Source organism: Ipomoea triloba, chromosome 11 (genome assembly GCF_003576645.1).
Source record: "Ipomoea triloba cultivar NCNSP0323 chromosome 11, ASM357664v1".
Lineage (NCBI taxonomy): Eukaryota > Viridiplantae > Streptophyta > Magnoliopsida > Solanales > Convolvulaceae > Ipomoea > Ipomoea triloba.
This window is the reverse complement of record NC_044926.1, coordinates 1,468,367-1,484,348: the sequence shown is the minus strand read 5'-3', so window position 1 is coordinate 1,484,348 and position 15,982 is coordinate 1,468,367. Positions and strand designations below refer to the sequence as shown.

The 15,982-nt window shown below is 38.2% G+C and overlaps 5 protein-coding genes across 6 annotated transcripts; 3 read left to right on the top strand and 2 right to left on the bottom strand.

Moving 5' to 3' along the window:
- Positions 1-825: 825 nt before the first annotated feature.
- On the bottom strand, positions 826-3,135 carry LOC115996474 (L-type lectin-domain containing receptor kinase VIII.1-like). Its single transcript, XM_031235711.1, has one exon. It carries the CDS (start codon positions 3,007-3,009, stop codon positions 1,018-1,020), a length of 1,992 nt encoding a protein of 663 aa, XP_031091571.1. The 5' UTR covers positions 3,010-3,135; the 3' UTR covers positions 826-1,017.
- Positions 3,136-3,628: 493 nt separating this feature from the next.
- On the top strand, positions 3,629-5,101 carry LOC115996919 (F-box/kelch-repeat protein At4g19930-like). The gene is made up of 2 exons (XM_031236358.1): positions 3,629-4,674; positions 4,963-5,101. The coding sequence occupies exons 1-2, from the start codon at positions 3,629-3,631 to the stop codon at positions 5,099-5,101; spliced, it is 1,185 nt and encodes a 394-aa protein (XP_031092218.1).
- Positions 5,102-6,939: 1,838 nt separating this feature from the next.
- LOC115996918 (putative F-box protein At5g38810) lies at positions 6,940-8,105 on the top strand. The gene is made up of 2 exons (XM_031236357.1): positions 6,940-7,327; positions 7,441-8,105. Exons 1-2 carry the CDS (start codon positions 6,940-6,942, stop codon positions 8,103-8,105), a joined length of 1,053 nt encoding a protein of 350 aa, XP_031092217.1.
- An 894-nt stretch (positions 8,106-8,999) lies between these two features.
- LOC115996293 (DNA-binding protein S1FA-like) lies at positions 9,000-10,583 on the top strand. Of its 2 annotated transcripts, none has more exons than XM_031235487.1 (2): positions 9,000-9,144; positions 10,167-10,583. In XM_031235487.1, exons 1-2 carry the CDS (start codon positions 9,091-9,093, stop codon positions 10,380-10,382), a joined length of 270 nt encoding a protein of 89 aa, XP_031091347.1. In that variant the 5' UTR covers positions 9,000-9,090; the 3' UTR covers positions 10,383-10,583. The 2 variants fall into 2 exon arrangements, with proteins under 2 accessions (XP_031091347.1, XP_031091348.1); XM_031235488.1 differs by having other exon boundaries at positions 9,002-9,144; positions 10,182-10,583.
- Positions 10,584-11,007: 424 nt separating this feature from the next.
- Positions 11,008-12,824, bottom strand: LOC115995680 (cell number regulator 8-like). The gene is made up of 3 exons (XM_031234785.1): positions 12,468-12,824; positions 11,716-11,918; positions 11,008-11,444 (listed from the first exon to the last, which is right to left on the bottom strand). Exons 1-3 carry the CDS (start codon positions 12,757-12,759, stop codon positions 11,211-11,213), a joined length of 729 nt encoding a protein of 242 aa, XP_031090645.1. The 5' UTR covers positions 12,760-12,824; the 3' UTR covers positions 11,008-11,210.
- Positions 12,825-15,982: the final 3,158 nt, after the last annotated feature.

The following is a 15,982-nucleotide window of genomic DNA, read 5'->3' as shown; positions in this document are numbered from 1 at the left end:
CCAGAGACGAGGAAGGGCGTAGTAATCGACGAAATGCTTCGGGGAGTTGAAAATAAGCATAGTCTACCTACCCACCTGTGTCGGTTTCGGGTACAGGTACACTTTTGTGGTTGATCGTTCGAGCTTTTCCTGGAAGTATGGCATGGGTTACTTCAGCACCGTAGCGCCTCGTACTCGAACATTGGCTCGAGGCATTTTCTCTACCCCTTCTTACCCTGAAAGGGCACCTTACGTTCTTGAACCGAAAACCATCTTTCGGCTAACCTAGCCTCCTCCGTCCCTCGGGACCCAACAAAGCAATAGTACAGGAATATTCACCTGTTGTCCATCGACTACGCCTTTCGGCCTGATCTTAGGCCTTGACTCACCCTCCGTGGACAAACCTTGCGGAGGAACCCTTAGGTTTTCGGGGCATTGGATTCTCACCAATGTTTGCGTTACTCAAGCCGACATTCTCGCTGGCAATTGATTTAAATATGGTTATACACATGTCAATTTAATCAAGGCATATGATAGAGGCGTTACGTTAATAAATGGTTAATAGGACAACAAGAGACGTTAGAACAAAATATTAACAATGTATGCAATATTGTTATACAACTAATGATTATATATGAAAATATAAAGTTAGATATCAAAACGTCTGGTAAGTGGTAATGCACAATTTGGCGAATACAATATATAATTTTGGTCTAAATATGAAGAATATAAACACATAAAATAATGTATGAAAATGTTAAACATTTATGCCTTGAATGAAACAAACATGTAGATGCACAAAGTAATATTTACCATATGACATATTTATATATAACTAATGACAAATATAAATGTCAAAGGCCTTATGGTCTAGTGTCACTCATTTGCAGCGCCGCCATAATTATAATTATACGACATGAAAGAGTGAGTTTAAAGATCAAAATTTTGGAATCCACATTGATAATAGTTCATTATGTGTTGTATACAATCATAATCATAAAACAGAAGAATATATATAAACAAACATATTTGATCCCATTAGACCAGGTCCATTGCATTTTCTGAAGATGAAGCGGAGATGGTGATCGTGCCATTCAAGTCAGACATACTATCATTTTCCAATGCCATTGCAAGTTTGGCTCTAGGGAGAAGTGAAACTTCAGTCTCCCCAACCAACATCTGAACCACCCCCCTCATTGTGGGTCTAGCCATGGGGTCAGGGTGAGAACAAGCTAACCCAACCATCAAAACTCTTGTCATTTCACCTTCATCATACTCACCATTCAACCTTGAATCAGCTGCTCCCAACAATCTCCCTTCACTATGAAGACCCCACACCCATTCCACCAAGTTGCCATTAGCCCCAATTGGCTTCCTCCCACTAGCCACCTCAAGAGATACTGCTCCGAAACTGTACACATCGCTCTTCTGAGTAGCTTGTCCGGTTATAACGTACTCTGGGGCTAAGTATCCCATTGTCCCGGCTGCCAGAGTGGCATCTGGGGACTTGTCATGCTCAATTTGCCTGGCTAACCCGAAATCTCCGAGCCTTGCGTTGAACCCTTCGTCTAACATGATGTTGCCGGTCTTGATGTCTCTATGGATCACTTGGTTTTCGCATTCTTGGTGTAAATATGACATGGCAGATGCCACCCCTAACAAAATCTTTAGCCTGTGTGGCCATGAGAGAACCATTCTTGACTCAAATAGTGCCTTGTATAGACTCCCATTTGGCATTAGATCATAGACTAACAAGATTTCACCTTTTTCATGGCACCATCCTTGCAGCCTGACTAGATTTCTGTGCCTGAGGGTTCCGATGATGGATAATTCCGACAGAAACTCTGCTTTCCCTTCCCCGCCGTCACTGCACTTCTTGATTGCCACGGCGTCGCCGGTCCCCGTCAAGACTCCTTTGTAAACAGTCCCGACGGCGCCGTGGCCGATGATCCGGCCGGGATCGAACGCTTTGGTTGCCGATTTCAGCTCCCTGTAACTAAATTCTTTCGGCATTTTGATGATTTCTGCCCCCAAAGTCTCTGTTTTTTTCACTCTCTTGACCTTTTTGCAGTATAGCCACACGAATAGGACTCCGGCGAGGCATAAAAAGAACGCGCCGGCGGTGACCACTCCGACGACTGCGCCGGGGCCTTCCTTGCACAGACTACGGCATTTCCCAGTCTTCTTCTCCGGCGGCGGCGGAGGAGCGGTGGTTGGCGGCGGGGATTTAGCGGTGTTCCCGTCGTCAAACGACGATGAGGTGAAGCTCCACCACTCAACGGCGTGGACCTCCGTGCTCCCCTGAGTCGACCCGGAGAATCCGACGAACATGAACTCGCTCACGTGCTCGTTTAAGTTGAGTGGGACGGTTAAAAGTGGAGCTTTGGGTTTGAGATTGGAGTAGGAGACGTAGACGCTGAGTTGCTGACTCGGGCCGGCGTAATCGATCCACGAGTTGACCAGGTCGCCGCTTTTCAGATCGACGCCGGCGGAGCCCAGATCGACGGCTTGATCGGACACCAGCGACCCCAAATCCACCCCGACGTGGTTCCCGTTAACGTCTTTGAACTCCACGTTCATCAGAGTATCGAATTCCACCGCCACGACGCCGTTTTGCGTCCCCTTCGCATCCATGATCCCCATGTACCCACCGGAATCGCCGACGGACTTGTCCTCCGGGGTGATCACAAACGCCAGACCGCCGCCGGCCGACGACGGATTCAAATTCGTAACGGAAAACGAGAAAAATGTAGAAAAGCTAGCCGGAACCGGCGGAACGTTCCCCTTAGGCTGCCGGAACCTCACCGGTTCCGCGTACAACACCTTCCCGGCGCCGGAGTATGGCACGCCGAGGTCACGTGTGAGCCGCACTGTGTTATTACTCAAGTGGGCATCGCCGAGGAGCTTCAAACTGCTCAGATTCAACGTCCCGAAGTCAAATTCAGTGCCCCGGGAGAAGCAGAACAGCAACAATAACAGTAACAAACTCGCGGCAATTTCGCCGGAAAATCCACCTGGGAGTGACGTCATTTCTGGATTACGCTCCAACCCATTCGAGACCGAGGATCAATTTCTCCAAAAAAAGATAAGCTTTCCCTTGAAAAGACTAAAAAAATCGCCAGAACAGAGAAAGAGAGAGCGTAAGAAGAAGAAGAAGGAGAAGAGAAACAGGGGAGAAGACAGGTGGTTGTGTATGAAGGCCACGTATAAGCTGCAACGGTCATGTTGGTGAAAAAGACAGCCTCTTTTCCCACTTTTTCTGACCGGGAGACCACTTGCGGGTCCCACGTTAACATATGGATTGAGGTATTTTAGGGTGTGTTTGGTTCCTATGTGAATCAGAATCGGTATGGGTATCAAATACTTGATAAGATACTTGGTGTTTACTTGGATAACTTATTTAATTACTTGAATAAATAGTCCTTCAACGTGGCCCTAAAATTGATAGTGTTAGGATTATGATTAGAATTAGGAACGTGGCCCTAAAATTGATAGGGTTTTTTTATTTGAACACAAAAATTGAAAGGGTTAGGATTATGATTAGAATTAGGATTTCAGAGCTATGAAAACACTATAATATATTGATTACATCCCTAGCAGCAGAAAACGTTGGTAGACAGTGGGGGCGATGAGTCCTTCATCTTCAAAGATGACGACAGCTTTACAGCCTTTTCTTCCACAAGAGATCCTCGTCGAAATTCTGAGTAAACTCCCTGCCAAATCTCTGGTGCGATTCAAATGTGTTTCTAAATTCTTTTGTTCTCTGGTTGTGGATCATCCTTTTGCCGATCTTCATCGCAATTGGTCCTTAACCCTTCCCAGTAGGATGAGCATTCTCATCGTTTACCCAATACTGCGGCGTGGCACCTGTTCCAATTGGTATTACAAAATAAATTACTCCGAAGAAAATCAAGGAAAGCTCCAAGCCAATCGCCTCCACTATTTCGACGACGACGACTGTTTTCGAGAGGTTTATATGAGCTCCTCATTGAACGGCCTGATTTGTTTCTGCAGAAACTCAAATGACGACATTGCTATTCACAACCTTAGTACTCGACAGCATATTCTTCTCCCGGCAAGCTGCCGCCGTGTGCGGCGGCGCCGCTCTAGGAGCCGCATGATGAACGCTATAGGGCTCTTAGGTTTTGATTCAGTTTCGAGAAGATACAAGGTGTTGAAGTCAGTACAGTTTTGCACCCACCCTGGCCCCGGCCAGGGCTGGCATGTTTCGGTAAAGCATTGGGTGTTTACACTGGGCGTGGATGAATCATGGAGGGAGATCCACTCCTCTCCCTACTTCCATCCTTACAGTTGTTTGAATAGCTATTGTGCTAGTGTTTATATTAACGGCGTTATCTATTCGCTTAATTACTTGAATAATTCCTTGAATAAAGAAGGTGACCGCATAGTAGCATTTGATTTTAAGGTTGAGAATTTTCGAGCAATACCTCCTCCTCCCTCTCCCTTAACTACTATGAGGGCGGGATTGGTAGAGGTGGATGGTCAATTAGCTCTTGTTAATCTTAATTGGGATGAGGATGACCCCGGTATGGAAATATGGATTATGGAGGTGGAGGAGAAGGAGTCTATGGTATGGAAGAAACAATATGTGATTCACTTCCCCATCCAATTGGAAAGGTGGTTTAAGAAGACGAATTTTTTCTTAGCTACTAATCATGCTGGGGAAATTGCTGTGTTAGTGATGATGGACACATGTGTTTCTATTTTATTTTATAACTTTAGAAAACAGAGCTGGAGAGAATTTGATATATGCGGGTTGCCTCTACCCCGGCCTGGACCATTTACTTTCATGCATTTTAGCTTAGACAATGTCTTTTAATTTTCATCACTAATATGTTAGTATTGTTTATTTCATGAATACATTGTTCATCTTGTTCAATTAAATTACTCATTCAAATGGATCAGAAAGTTGTATGTATAGTGTCTGGGCTGAGTGACTTTTTCTATTGATTTTTATGTTAGTGGTGGATTTAGTGAAGAAGAATATGCTCTGCTAAGTATCTTTTCAGAGGCTTGTGGCACTAAAATTAAACCGGAGGAAAGCAGCAATGCTTCTTTCTGCTTTAAATTGTCTTGTTTTCTTCCCAGGAAATCACATTAGAATATATATATATATATTTGAGTTAAGTGTGAAATGTTCCTTAGGTGTGACCGGACGACCTTTTTTCAGCCATAAGATTACATAAAGCCATCAAATCAACGCCCAACACTATAACCAAATACACCTATTTAACTTGAAATTCATCAATATACGTAATAGCATCATTCTACGTATTAAAATGCATCACAACGTGTGTTAAAATGAACAATTCCACTTACATTTATTAGAAAATATGTGTTATAATACACACTATTCTACGTATTAAAATGCACGCGTACGGATTAAAATACATCATTCCACAACACAATTACACAGCATTCTATGTATGAAAATACACAAGGGCGGATTAAAAATTATGCTTAATGAGCTTGCTCTTATATAACAATGCAATAAATAAACGATGTTAAATTATTTTAAATTTTAAAGTATATGGATTAAATTAAATAAAATTTAAGTACAAAAAACTAAATTCAACAAAATACTATATATAATACAAGGACTTGGTAGGTAGGGTTAGGGTTAGGATTAGAATAAGGATTTCAGAGGTATGATAACACTATAATATATTCATACATACATCCCTAGCAGCAGCAAACATTGGTAGACAGTGAAGTCCAGAAGAGATGAGTTCTTCAAAGATGAAGAAGTTGAGTGCATCCGTTTTACTGCCTTTTCTTCCACAAGAGATCCTCGTCGAAATTCTAAGTAAACTCCCTGCCAAATCTCTGGTGCGATTCAAGTGTGTTTCCAAATTCTTTTGTTCTCTGGTTTTTGATCATCCCTTTGCCGATCTTCATCGCAATTGGTCCTTAACCCGCCATGCACTTCATCTTAGACAGTGTCTTTTAATTTACTTTGTTACGTTGAAGTTGATTTTAAGTTTGTTTGTTTGTTTGAGCAAAAAGTTTGTTTGTTTAATTTGTTTACTTCCATAATAATATTATGCGTATAAATAAATTGAGGCTTGCCTTATACTTGTATCACAAATTAAAAAAATGTATCTGTTTATATATCTTTAGTTACAGCCAAAGACCTTGTGGTCTAGTGGCATCCGGTGTCCCGGAAAACACTCTCACATGGATGATGAGGCAACTGTTGACTCTTTGTGCTTCAGTATGTTGAGAAAGTAGCTATGAACAGATACTACATTGTAATAGATTCAGTATCACTCCAAATATATATATATCTTTAGTTACATACTGTCCTTAATTGCATGCAGATTTTGCTATTTACTGTTTCGCAGTCTATTGTTTTCCAAAAGGAGATTACAGTAGCTGTGAGCAAATTCTTCGATTAAATTTCATAGGTCATGACCCCATTGTTGAAGTTTATGTGGCTGAGTTGATGTTAAACAAAGCTCAATGTTTATACATATGTAACAACAATGGTTCTCTTATTATTATCAATTCATGATGTATAAAATATGTAATTATAAGGATACAAAAAGTCACAGTATGGAGTACCTAGTCATATTTGTCTCAACCCAAAACCCTAGATGGTGTATTGGTCTAGAGCAATATGAGTACCGTGAACTCTATGCTGCATTGAAATAATTGTAAAAAAATAAACAGTCTTAAATATTGTCTTTGATTATTGTTCTAAATTTTAAAGTATAAGAATTAAATTGAATAAAATTAAGTAAACAAAATTAAATTGAACAAACTTTGATCTTTATTGGATTGCTTATTAAATAAATAATCCTTTAACGTGGCCCTAATATTGATAGGGTTAGGGTTAGGATTATGATTAGAATTAGGGTTTCAGAGGTATGATAACACTATATAATATATTCATATATACATCCCTAGCAGCAGGAAACATTGGTAGACAGTAAGGCGATGGGTTCTTCATCTTCAAAGACGACGACGTTGAGTGCATCATCAGCTTTACTGCCTTCTCTTCCAGAAGATATCCTCGTCGAAATTCTGAGTAAACTCCCAGCCAAATCTCTGGTGCGATTCAAGTGTGTTTCCAAATTCTTTTATTCTCTGTTTGTGGATCATCCCTGCTTTGCCGATCTGCATCGCAACTGGTCCTTAACCCTTCCCAGTAGTAGGATGAGAATTCTCATCTTTTTCCCCATTATCCATTGGTATTACACACTAGATTACTCTGTAGAAAATCAACAATTAGGAGAGCTCCAAGCCAATCGTCTCCGGTATATCGACGAAGGCCCTAATTTCTCTCCAACCTCCTCCGTGGACGGCCTGATTTGTTTCGTCACAGGCGGATCGGAGACGATCTGGTTATTCTCAACCTTATTACCCGACACCATATTTCTCTTCAACCAAGCTGTCCTCGTGTGGGGCTCGGCTCTATTTGCTATTATGGGCTTTTAGGGTTTGATTCAGTTTCGAGAAGATACAAGGTGTTGAAGTCACAGTCTACCAAATTCAGCAATGGCGATGAATCGATAAGGCATTGGGTTTTTACGCTGGGCGTGGATAAATCATGGAGGGAGATTCATTCCCCTCCGTTCTACCATTGTTACAATAATCGTATCTATTTCGATACTAGTGTTCATATTGACGGCATTATTTATTCTTTCAATTCAGGGAATGGCAAGATAATAGCATTTGATTTTAAAGCCGAGAATTTCCCGGAAATACCTCCTCCTCCCCCAACTATTATGAAGCCTAGATTTATAGAAATGCATCATCGATTAGCTATTGTTGATCTTATAAGTGACCCGTTCGATCCGAACCTCCATATGAAAATATGGCGTCTGGAGGAATCTATGGTATGGGAAGAACAATATTTGAATCCCATTCCCATCCCATTGGAAGAGAGAAATTGTGAATGCTTTAGTAAGGCAAATTTGGCCTTCGCAACCAATCATATTGGAGAGATGGCTGTGTTAGTGTCGTTTTGTACGTTTCTTTCTATTTTATTTTACAACTTCAGAACTGAGAGTTGGAGAAGATTTGATATATGCGAGTTGCCTCTATACGGGTGTGGACAGTTGAGAGTCAATATGAACTTCATCTTAGACAATGTTTTTTAATTTTAATTTTAATTTCTTTGACTAATATATTATTATTCAACATGATTTATTTATTTATCAATGTCTTTTAATTTGGTTGACTCATATATTTTTATTTTTATTTTTATTATTATTGCTCCTAAAATGTTTAAAAAAAAATGCTTAAAGTGATTTTTTCGATTAATTTTTTAAGAAAATTATTTTATATGTAATCAACTATCAACTAACCGCTCATTTATCAAAAATATTTCTAATCCACGTAAGAGTCACAATATTATTATTATATATAATGTTGATAACTTATCATATTTGTTCGTAGAATGCATGTAGCAAGTTTTAATTAGTTAAGATATGAAATTAAAAAAAAATTTAAAAACCAATAAATTAAAACTTGCCACATACAAATTTGTAAGTGATAAATGTAAGGGCCCTAATCCATTAGCTCATCAAGCAATAATAATACGAAGTACTTAATAACAATCATTAATCGCAAGTACTTAATAACAATCATTAATTGGATCATATTTCACACAGCAATGTAAACCATAAATAAAATGTATATTTTTAATATATTAAAAGTATATTATTTTTGTGCATATATTCATAATGTATCTTTAGTACACAAACATTGTCCTTTTAGTATATTGAAATTGTAATGATATTTATGGTTTACACAACTATGCGGACCATAGAAGTGACATCTAAGAGTCTTATGAAGGATAAATTTTATATTTTGTGTACAAATAACCAATGCCCGAAGTAACCACTTAGCATGGTTTCCACGTTCTAGAGCCTTCCGGATTCAGATTCCACGTTAATTATGTATTTTAACCAACCATGGGTCAAAAAGAAATAACGGAAAACTATAAGGACCAATAAGCAAATCATCCAACTGATTTTTTTAACAGGGGCTACCGGCAATTTTTCCTCTTCTGCGGAACCTGACGAATCGCGGTGACGACAACTCTGTCTCCGAAGATCAGATCGCTCTCTTCCCCTCCCGGCCATGGATTACGAAGGAGAGTTCGAGCACGATGCTCCTCCGTCATTCGACGGAATGGTAAAACGCTTCTTCATTTCCCTCCAATCTGAATCCTCCGCTCAAATTTGTTATTTTGCTGCATTTATTGGTAGATCTGCACCAGTTTCTGAATGTTACTATTTGATCTCTGATTTTTGTTGTTATAAATTCACTCGCTCGGACGTGTGCCGATCGCTGGTTTTGATTCGGATTTCCTGTGGTTTTGTGAGATGAGTTTGTCAGATTGAAATCATTAAACCATTGTTTGATTAGATTAATCTTTATTTGGATCTTCCCTATATGAATTTCGGTATCGGAGCTATAGAAATCCGATGAAGTTGTGAGATTAGCTCGAGTCTGTTCCATGGAGTCCAGGAAATGGATTATGACCGGTTCCCTTTTATGTGAAGTCGAGTTAAGAAGCCTTTTGTTTTAGGTTTGAAAATGCAAATAGTTAAAATGTATCATAGCTAATGAAACCAAACACTCTTATTGGATATCATTCTCTCAGGAACCATGATCTTGCAAAAATCTGGTGGAACTAAACTTTGTAGAGTTTTAGGTGGATGCAGTTTAGTTTTCTTGTCTTTTGTATCACAGTCAAGGATGCTAAGATGATTCCTAAGATTTTGTTTTAGTTGATGATTCATTTTGGCGAGTAGTTTGAGGATATGATTTTCACTGAATGTTTGCAATGCATAGTTGCTGTTAAAAACTTTTTGTAACAGGATATGCTTTGAGTATGAATTTCTGGCTTGTCTTTTGCATGCCCACTTTTTGGTTGTATATGAGAAGAGAATCTCCTCAAATTTGGTTGTATATGATATGACTTATGGTCCGTCTTCTCTTTTCCCTCTTGTATTGTTTTCTTGCCTTTGAGAAACCTGTGTAGTCTGTAACAAAAGCATGAACTCTTTTATGAGCAATGGGAAAGAACAATATCAAGATATATTAGGGCCATATATATTTCTTTGCATTTTATTTGATTTAATACATAATTTGTTGCTTGATTTACTTTGTTGAATTACACGAATGACTTCTCTTATCTGATGAATAACCAGAAAAATATGGCTCAGGATGTTGAAGTTAAGGGGTTCAACCCTGGATTAATTGTCCTACTTCTCGTTGGTGGTCTTCTACTAGCATTCTTCGTAGGGAATTTCTTGCTTTATAGGTACGCACAAAAGGCTCTTCCCCCGAAGAAAAAGAAGCCAATCTCCAAGAAGAAGATGAAGAAGGAAAGACTGAGGCAAGGCGTCTCTGCACCCGGAGAATAGATGTAATAGATACATAGAAATAGTCCATTTTAATGTTGAGATGCAGTGTCTTAATCTGTCTGACAAACTTTTTTTCCCAGAGATGGTTGCCTTTTGTTTATGAACAATGAATGCCCTTTATTCTTATCCCAACTTGAATTGAAGATTTTAGTTTCTCTTGTGCTGGCTAAGTTAGCGTCAAAGAATGTTGTTTGCTTTGTTTTTTCTTGCTGGCTTCTTGATTTTCTTGTACCACAATTACATTTTTTTTTTTTTTGGTGCGTAAGAGGGGCAAAGCCCCAGTGGTTAACGGATCCTCCTGGTTGCGACGTTTCTAGGAATAAGTCTATTACTAAAAATGTTATTTCATTTTAGGTTTATTCTAGAAACTAAACATTTGAGTACTATCAACTCTCAAACATTTGAGTACTATCAACTCTCTGTTACATGTATCTGTCCATATATGGTGCAATCTTTAAAAGGATTATTTTTTGGGGAGCTCTCGGAGTTATGGTGCGATCATCGTTTTATCTGTTATTTCCATTTCCAACGGTGGAAGCTCTCGGAATTATGGTACAATCTTTAAAAGGATAAACTTTTGGGGAAAAGATAAAAGTGTATCAACTGATTTAACGGACTAGCATTATGGACAGAAACAATCTTTATTCCAACTTTGTGTAATTCATACGTATAACACATATGGTACTGAAATGTTACATATCTTATTTATAAATGATGATCTAAACAGACAAAGAAAGTATACTCAGTGCAGGCTTAATTGGCAATAGAAGAACAACAATCAGGTAATGCAGAACCATCTCTGAATGGGCAATACTTGCACTTAGTGTCTTAGCGACCCATTGTCTGTTCTCCGGGAGGGATCATGACCAAGACGGGTTGGGCATTGAACCCAGGATGGGGAAGCCTACGACGAACTTCACGAGCTTCTTGACACAGGGCGCATAGGTGGCAGAAGACGTGAGTTCCCAAGTCACAAGCAGATTCACACTGTTCGCGTTGCAAATCATCTTCCACAAAGCTCCCGCAGCACCCACATGATCTGGTAAGCGCCTCGCAGCTCCCCTGTTAATCAAACACATTTCAGACCCTCTATACACGCTTTTCTCTTTAATGGAATCTCACGAATCAACAAAAAGATGTTCATGCACATCACTCTCAATCTATATAACGAACAAAAAAGATGTTTATGCAGATTACTCTTCAACCTATATAATGAACAAAAAGATGTTCAAGCACATTACTCTTCAACCAATATAATGAACAAAAGGATGTTTTTATGCACATTACTCCTCAATCTATATAATAAAGAAAAAGATGGAGTTTAATCTTCTACCTCCAAATTGAACTTGCGGCGAATGGCAGTACGGCTAGGATAAGAGAACCAGGGAGCCAGGCAGTTCCAACCAAAAAACGAATTCCCAATCAGGTATAAACCAGTGTAAGGCAAGCAGTGATTGGCGAAAGCCCCCGGGGAAGAACCAATTCTCTCAACATTGCTTCCATAGAGCACACAAGGGGCCAAACTTCCTAACAAACCTAATCCGTTTCAAGAATCATCAGTAAAGCAGTACAATGTTGTATATTCAAACTAACATGAAACATCAAACCTAAACCTATATGTTGTTCACCAATAAGCCATGATCATAATATTCAAAAGGGAAAAGTACAGAGAGGTAAGGAAAGGATGGGCTTTTGTTGTCACTAAACAAAATGATTAATCAACACAGCTCAAAGTGTATTCCTAGTTCAATCAGCTACAGATGCATGGTATTGGGCCTATTGGCAATACAGGATAGAAATTCAAAATATTGATCCAAATTGAGAGCTATTCTCAATTTCTCATCCCATCTCAATCATTTATTCTGAAGAATTGAAATCAATGATGCCTCTTTAACTGATTATAGCTAATTAAGAAAGAAACCCTAATCAAATCCGACAGAAAAATTCAGGGAAAAAATGGAGCAAAAACCAAAATTAATCATAAATTGATCACCCAAACACGTTTACCACAAAGATTAAATTTTAATTTCGTGATTTCCACAAGGGGGAAAAGGTAAATCAAACAGAAATTGAGAAAAAACTCACAAACTTCAAGATCACTGCTGCAGAATTCATCATTCCTCCCCAGACAAGCACATAGACCGGAATCCCACTGCGCCCTAGCCGCGACGGGCTCACCCGTCACGCTGTATCTCAACGGAAGGCCATTGGCGGTCCACCCCACCGGAATAACAGCCGGAGGTGGCTTCACCGCGTCCGCCTCCGGCGGAGGAGCTAGAGCGGCCGGAGCGGCTTGATTCGATGAATTGTTCTCATTTTTCGCCTGAGTTTCTTGTTGCCTTGGCAGAAGAGGACTCGATTCTTCAGAACTCGCCATGGAGATCAAAATTCGGTGAAATTCAGATCCAAGAATTCGAATTGGGGATTGAAGAAGTCGGGGGATCTGTGAGCCTGAGACGGGATATATATATGTGGTCCACCACAAGTCTCTCTCTACGTATACGTAAGGACACGTGTACGTATACAAACCGTGTCTGCTACAGCTTCGTCACTACATTAATTCAATCTTCACCCTTGTAGTTCTAAATATTTCACTTTGGCCCCGAAACAAATTAATATTTACAATAATTATTTGGTCCATTCTTATTAGAGATCGGAGTATATTATTACAATAATCAAATGATTATTAGTTGGAGAAAGTCTTTTGTTTGTTCAAACTATCGATATTATATTGTGTTTAAGTGATTCAAAAAGCACCTTTTATTTGAGTCAACATACATATTTTGGTTAAATTAAAATTTTAGTAACTAAGAATATATACAAGGTTGGTCTTGATCCTTTTCCAGCTAAAAGAAGTAGTTCAAGACAGATTGATCTAGAAATTAGAACTGATTTTTTTTGTTAACCTACAACTTCTGATAATTTTGTCATTGTGAAATTAATTCAAATTTAGTATGAATTGAACTTGGGGTAAAATTTAATTTTTACTCAAGCAAAGATTTGATGACTTAGAGTTTTTTTATATGACGCACACACATAAGAGTTTACTTTAAAATTAATAAATCAAATCGAAAGGGATAGTTGAGTGGATGAAGCATGATTATAATACTATAAAGTAATGATCGGAGTTTGATTTTTGTCAACACACTTTTGATCGAATCTGTCGTATAGGTCAATATCTTCTTAGTGTAATTACCTCTCTTTTGTAATTTGTAAATTTACACAAGAGTAATGTTTATTACGTTTACGACGCCGCATCTTTCTCATTACTCAAAAATTGTTAAAGTTACTCTTAAAGCAAATTACTTGGGGTGTATCATCCATCCCCTCCCTTTACTTGGTCAATAAAGATATTTACATATGAGTGCCTATAGTTAATAGTACGTGTTGATAATTAGGTATGAATAATTCTTTAGTCCAAGTCAATAACTTAACTTCTAAGGGGCTGTTTGGTTCACAGAATCTTAGATTACCCCAGGTAATAGGATTACCTGCAGGAAGGCAATGTGAGATTTTAGGAATGTAAGATTACCTGATGTGTTTGGTTAAAGTTGTAGGAATGCAATATTAATTTGTTTGTTTGAAGGTTATGTTTTAGGTTATATTACATCAATTACATAAATGCCCTCATAAAAATTGAAAAGTGTAAATTGCAAGTCTCTTTTTATTTTTCATAGTTCAAAATTTAACAAGATGCTTCTAATAATAACAATAATGACAATAATAATAATAATAATAATAATAATAATTGACGGTAATAATGTGTTACCGGTATATTATTTGAATGTAATGTTGATACAGTGTTTGAATATTTGAGTACAATATTGAGTGCAGTGCTCAGTGTACAAAATGAGTTGAGTGTTGTTCTGTTTAGTAAGAAGTGTCGTAAGAAGTCCCCTTCTACAAGTGTTGTGAGCCTTTTTATCTCCTTCAGCTCAGTAATGGAGCGTTAATGCCAAGGGCTGAGGAGCCGTTGAGCATTAATGCCTTGAGCTGAACGTTGGGTATCAATGCTGAGGAGTTGAACGTTGGACATCAATGTTGAGGGGCTGAACGTTGGGCATCAATGCTGATGAGTTGAACCGTTGAGCATTGATACTGAGGAGTGAGGTATCTTGGGTAGTTTGAACGACAATTGTTTTGCTTTTGGGTCCTGCCAGTGATTCCGGGTCGGATGCCCAATTATCCTGTCAACAATAATAATAATGGAATGCATAAAAGTACGTACTGTTAAGATGCAATCTAGTTTTATCAATCACCATTTAATTTTCCATTCAATTTCCATTTCCCAGCATCATGTATTGTCTGTGTCTGATGAATAAAAGAAGGATAGTTGAGGGCAATTTTGGAATATTAAAAAGTAATCTCACATTACCTAACCAAAACTTGGTAATCAGATTACCTCAAACATACCCCATTTCATACGTGGCAGTCATCTTATATTACTTAGCCTCTCAGATTACCTAAACCAAACATGGTAATCTAACATTACCTTTCTCAAATTACCAGGGTAATGTTAGATCCCTTGAACCAAACGCCCCCTTAGAGTAATCTTATGCATGAAGTATTTTAGTCCCTTGTATTTATTCCTAATTACTTATTTATTGGTATGCAATTCAAGTTTACCCTCTCAATTACTCATGATTAGTCATTTTTGGTCCACACTATTAAAAGTTACGAAGGCCGTGTTTAGTAACATAATTTATCAATCAATTTTGACTTATTTGATCATTATTAGTTATTTGACTTGATTAAACAACCAATATGAGTGTTTGTTTAATAAGCTTTTTATAACAACTTATTACTTTAAAACGTTAAAATTCAAAAAGTTGCTCAAAGAAGCTTTTTCGACCAACTTTTTGAGAAAATAAATTATACCCTTAAAAGGTCATTTTGGATGTAATCAGCTATCAGCTAACAGCTAATTTACCAAACATCTTTCTACAACCAACTAATGTTATCAGCTAGTCAAACACTCAGACTCGCTAACAGCTATAACCTTTAAAAGATTGTATGTATCACTTAGAGACAACATCTTAATGAACAAAAAACTTAGGACCGTCATCAAGGTTTAATCGTTCAAACATTTTAATATATGGACATTTTAGTACTTATATTAGGGTGTAAAGAAAAAGAAGAGAGGCTGGTAGCTTCAGCCACTCCTTTTAAAAATGGTTGCTTTATTATCTTGTGTGTATTTTACACTAACATAGACCAGATGAGAAAGCTAAGAGAAATGATTAAAGGAAGAGCCCATCAATCTGATTCCAATTTCTGTCCATAAAAATATTGTTTTTGCAGAGCACTCAGAGAAAATTAAAACAAATAAAATATAAAAATTAAAAACAAAAATTAAAGAAGTTGCAGGCATATGGGGTCCTTCATGGTGGAGCTCCCGGACCCAATCTTTAATTTTTCTCCTATAGTCTGCAAGTCTATGTGACTCATGGTGCGCATTATACTTGGTTTGCACTTTCACTTCTCCTACCACCTCAAAAAAACAAAAGAAAATCTTATTCTTTGTTAGGATTATCAGGCATTTGCCACTCACGTCAAAAGTTATAGCTAATAGTGAATGTACAACTTATTTTCTTATTTAT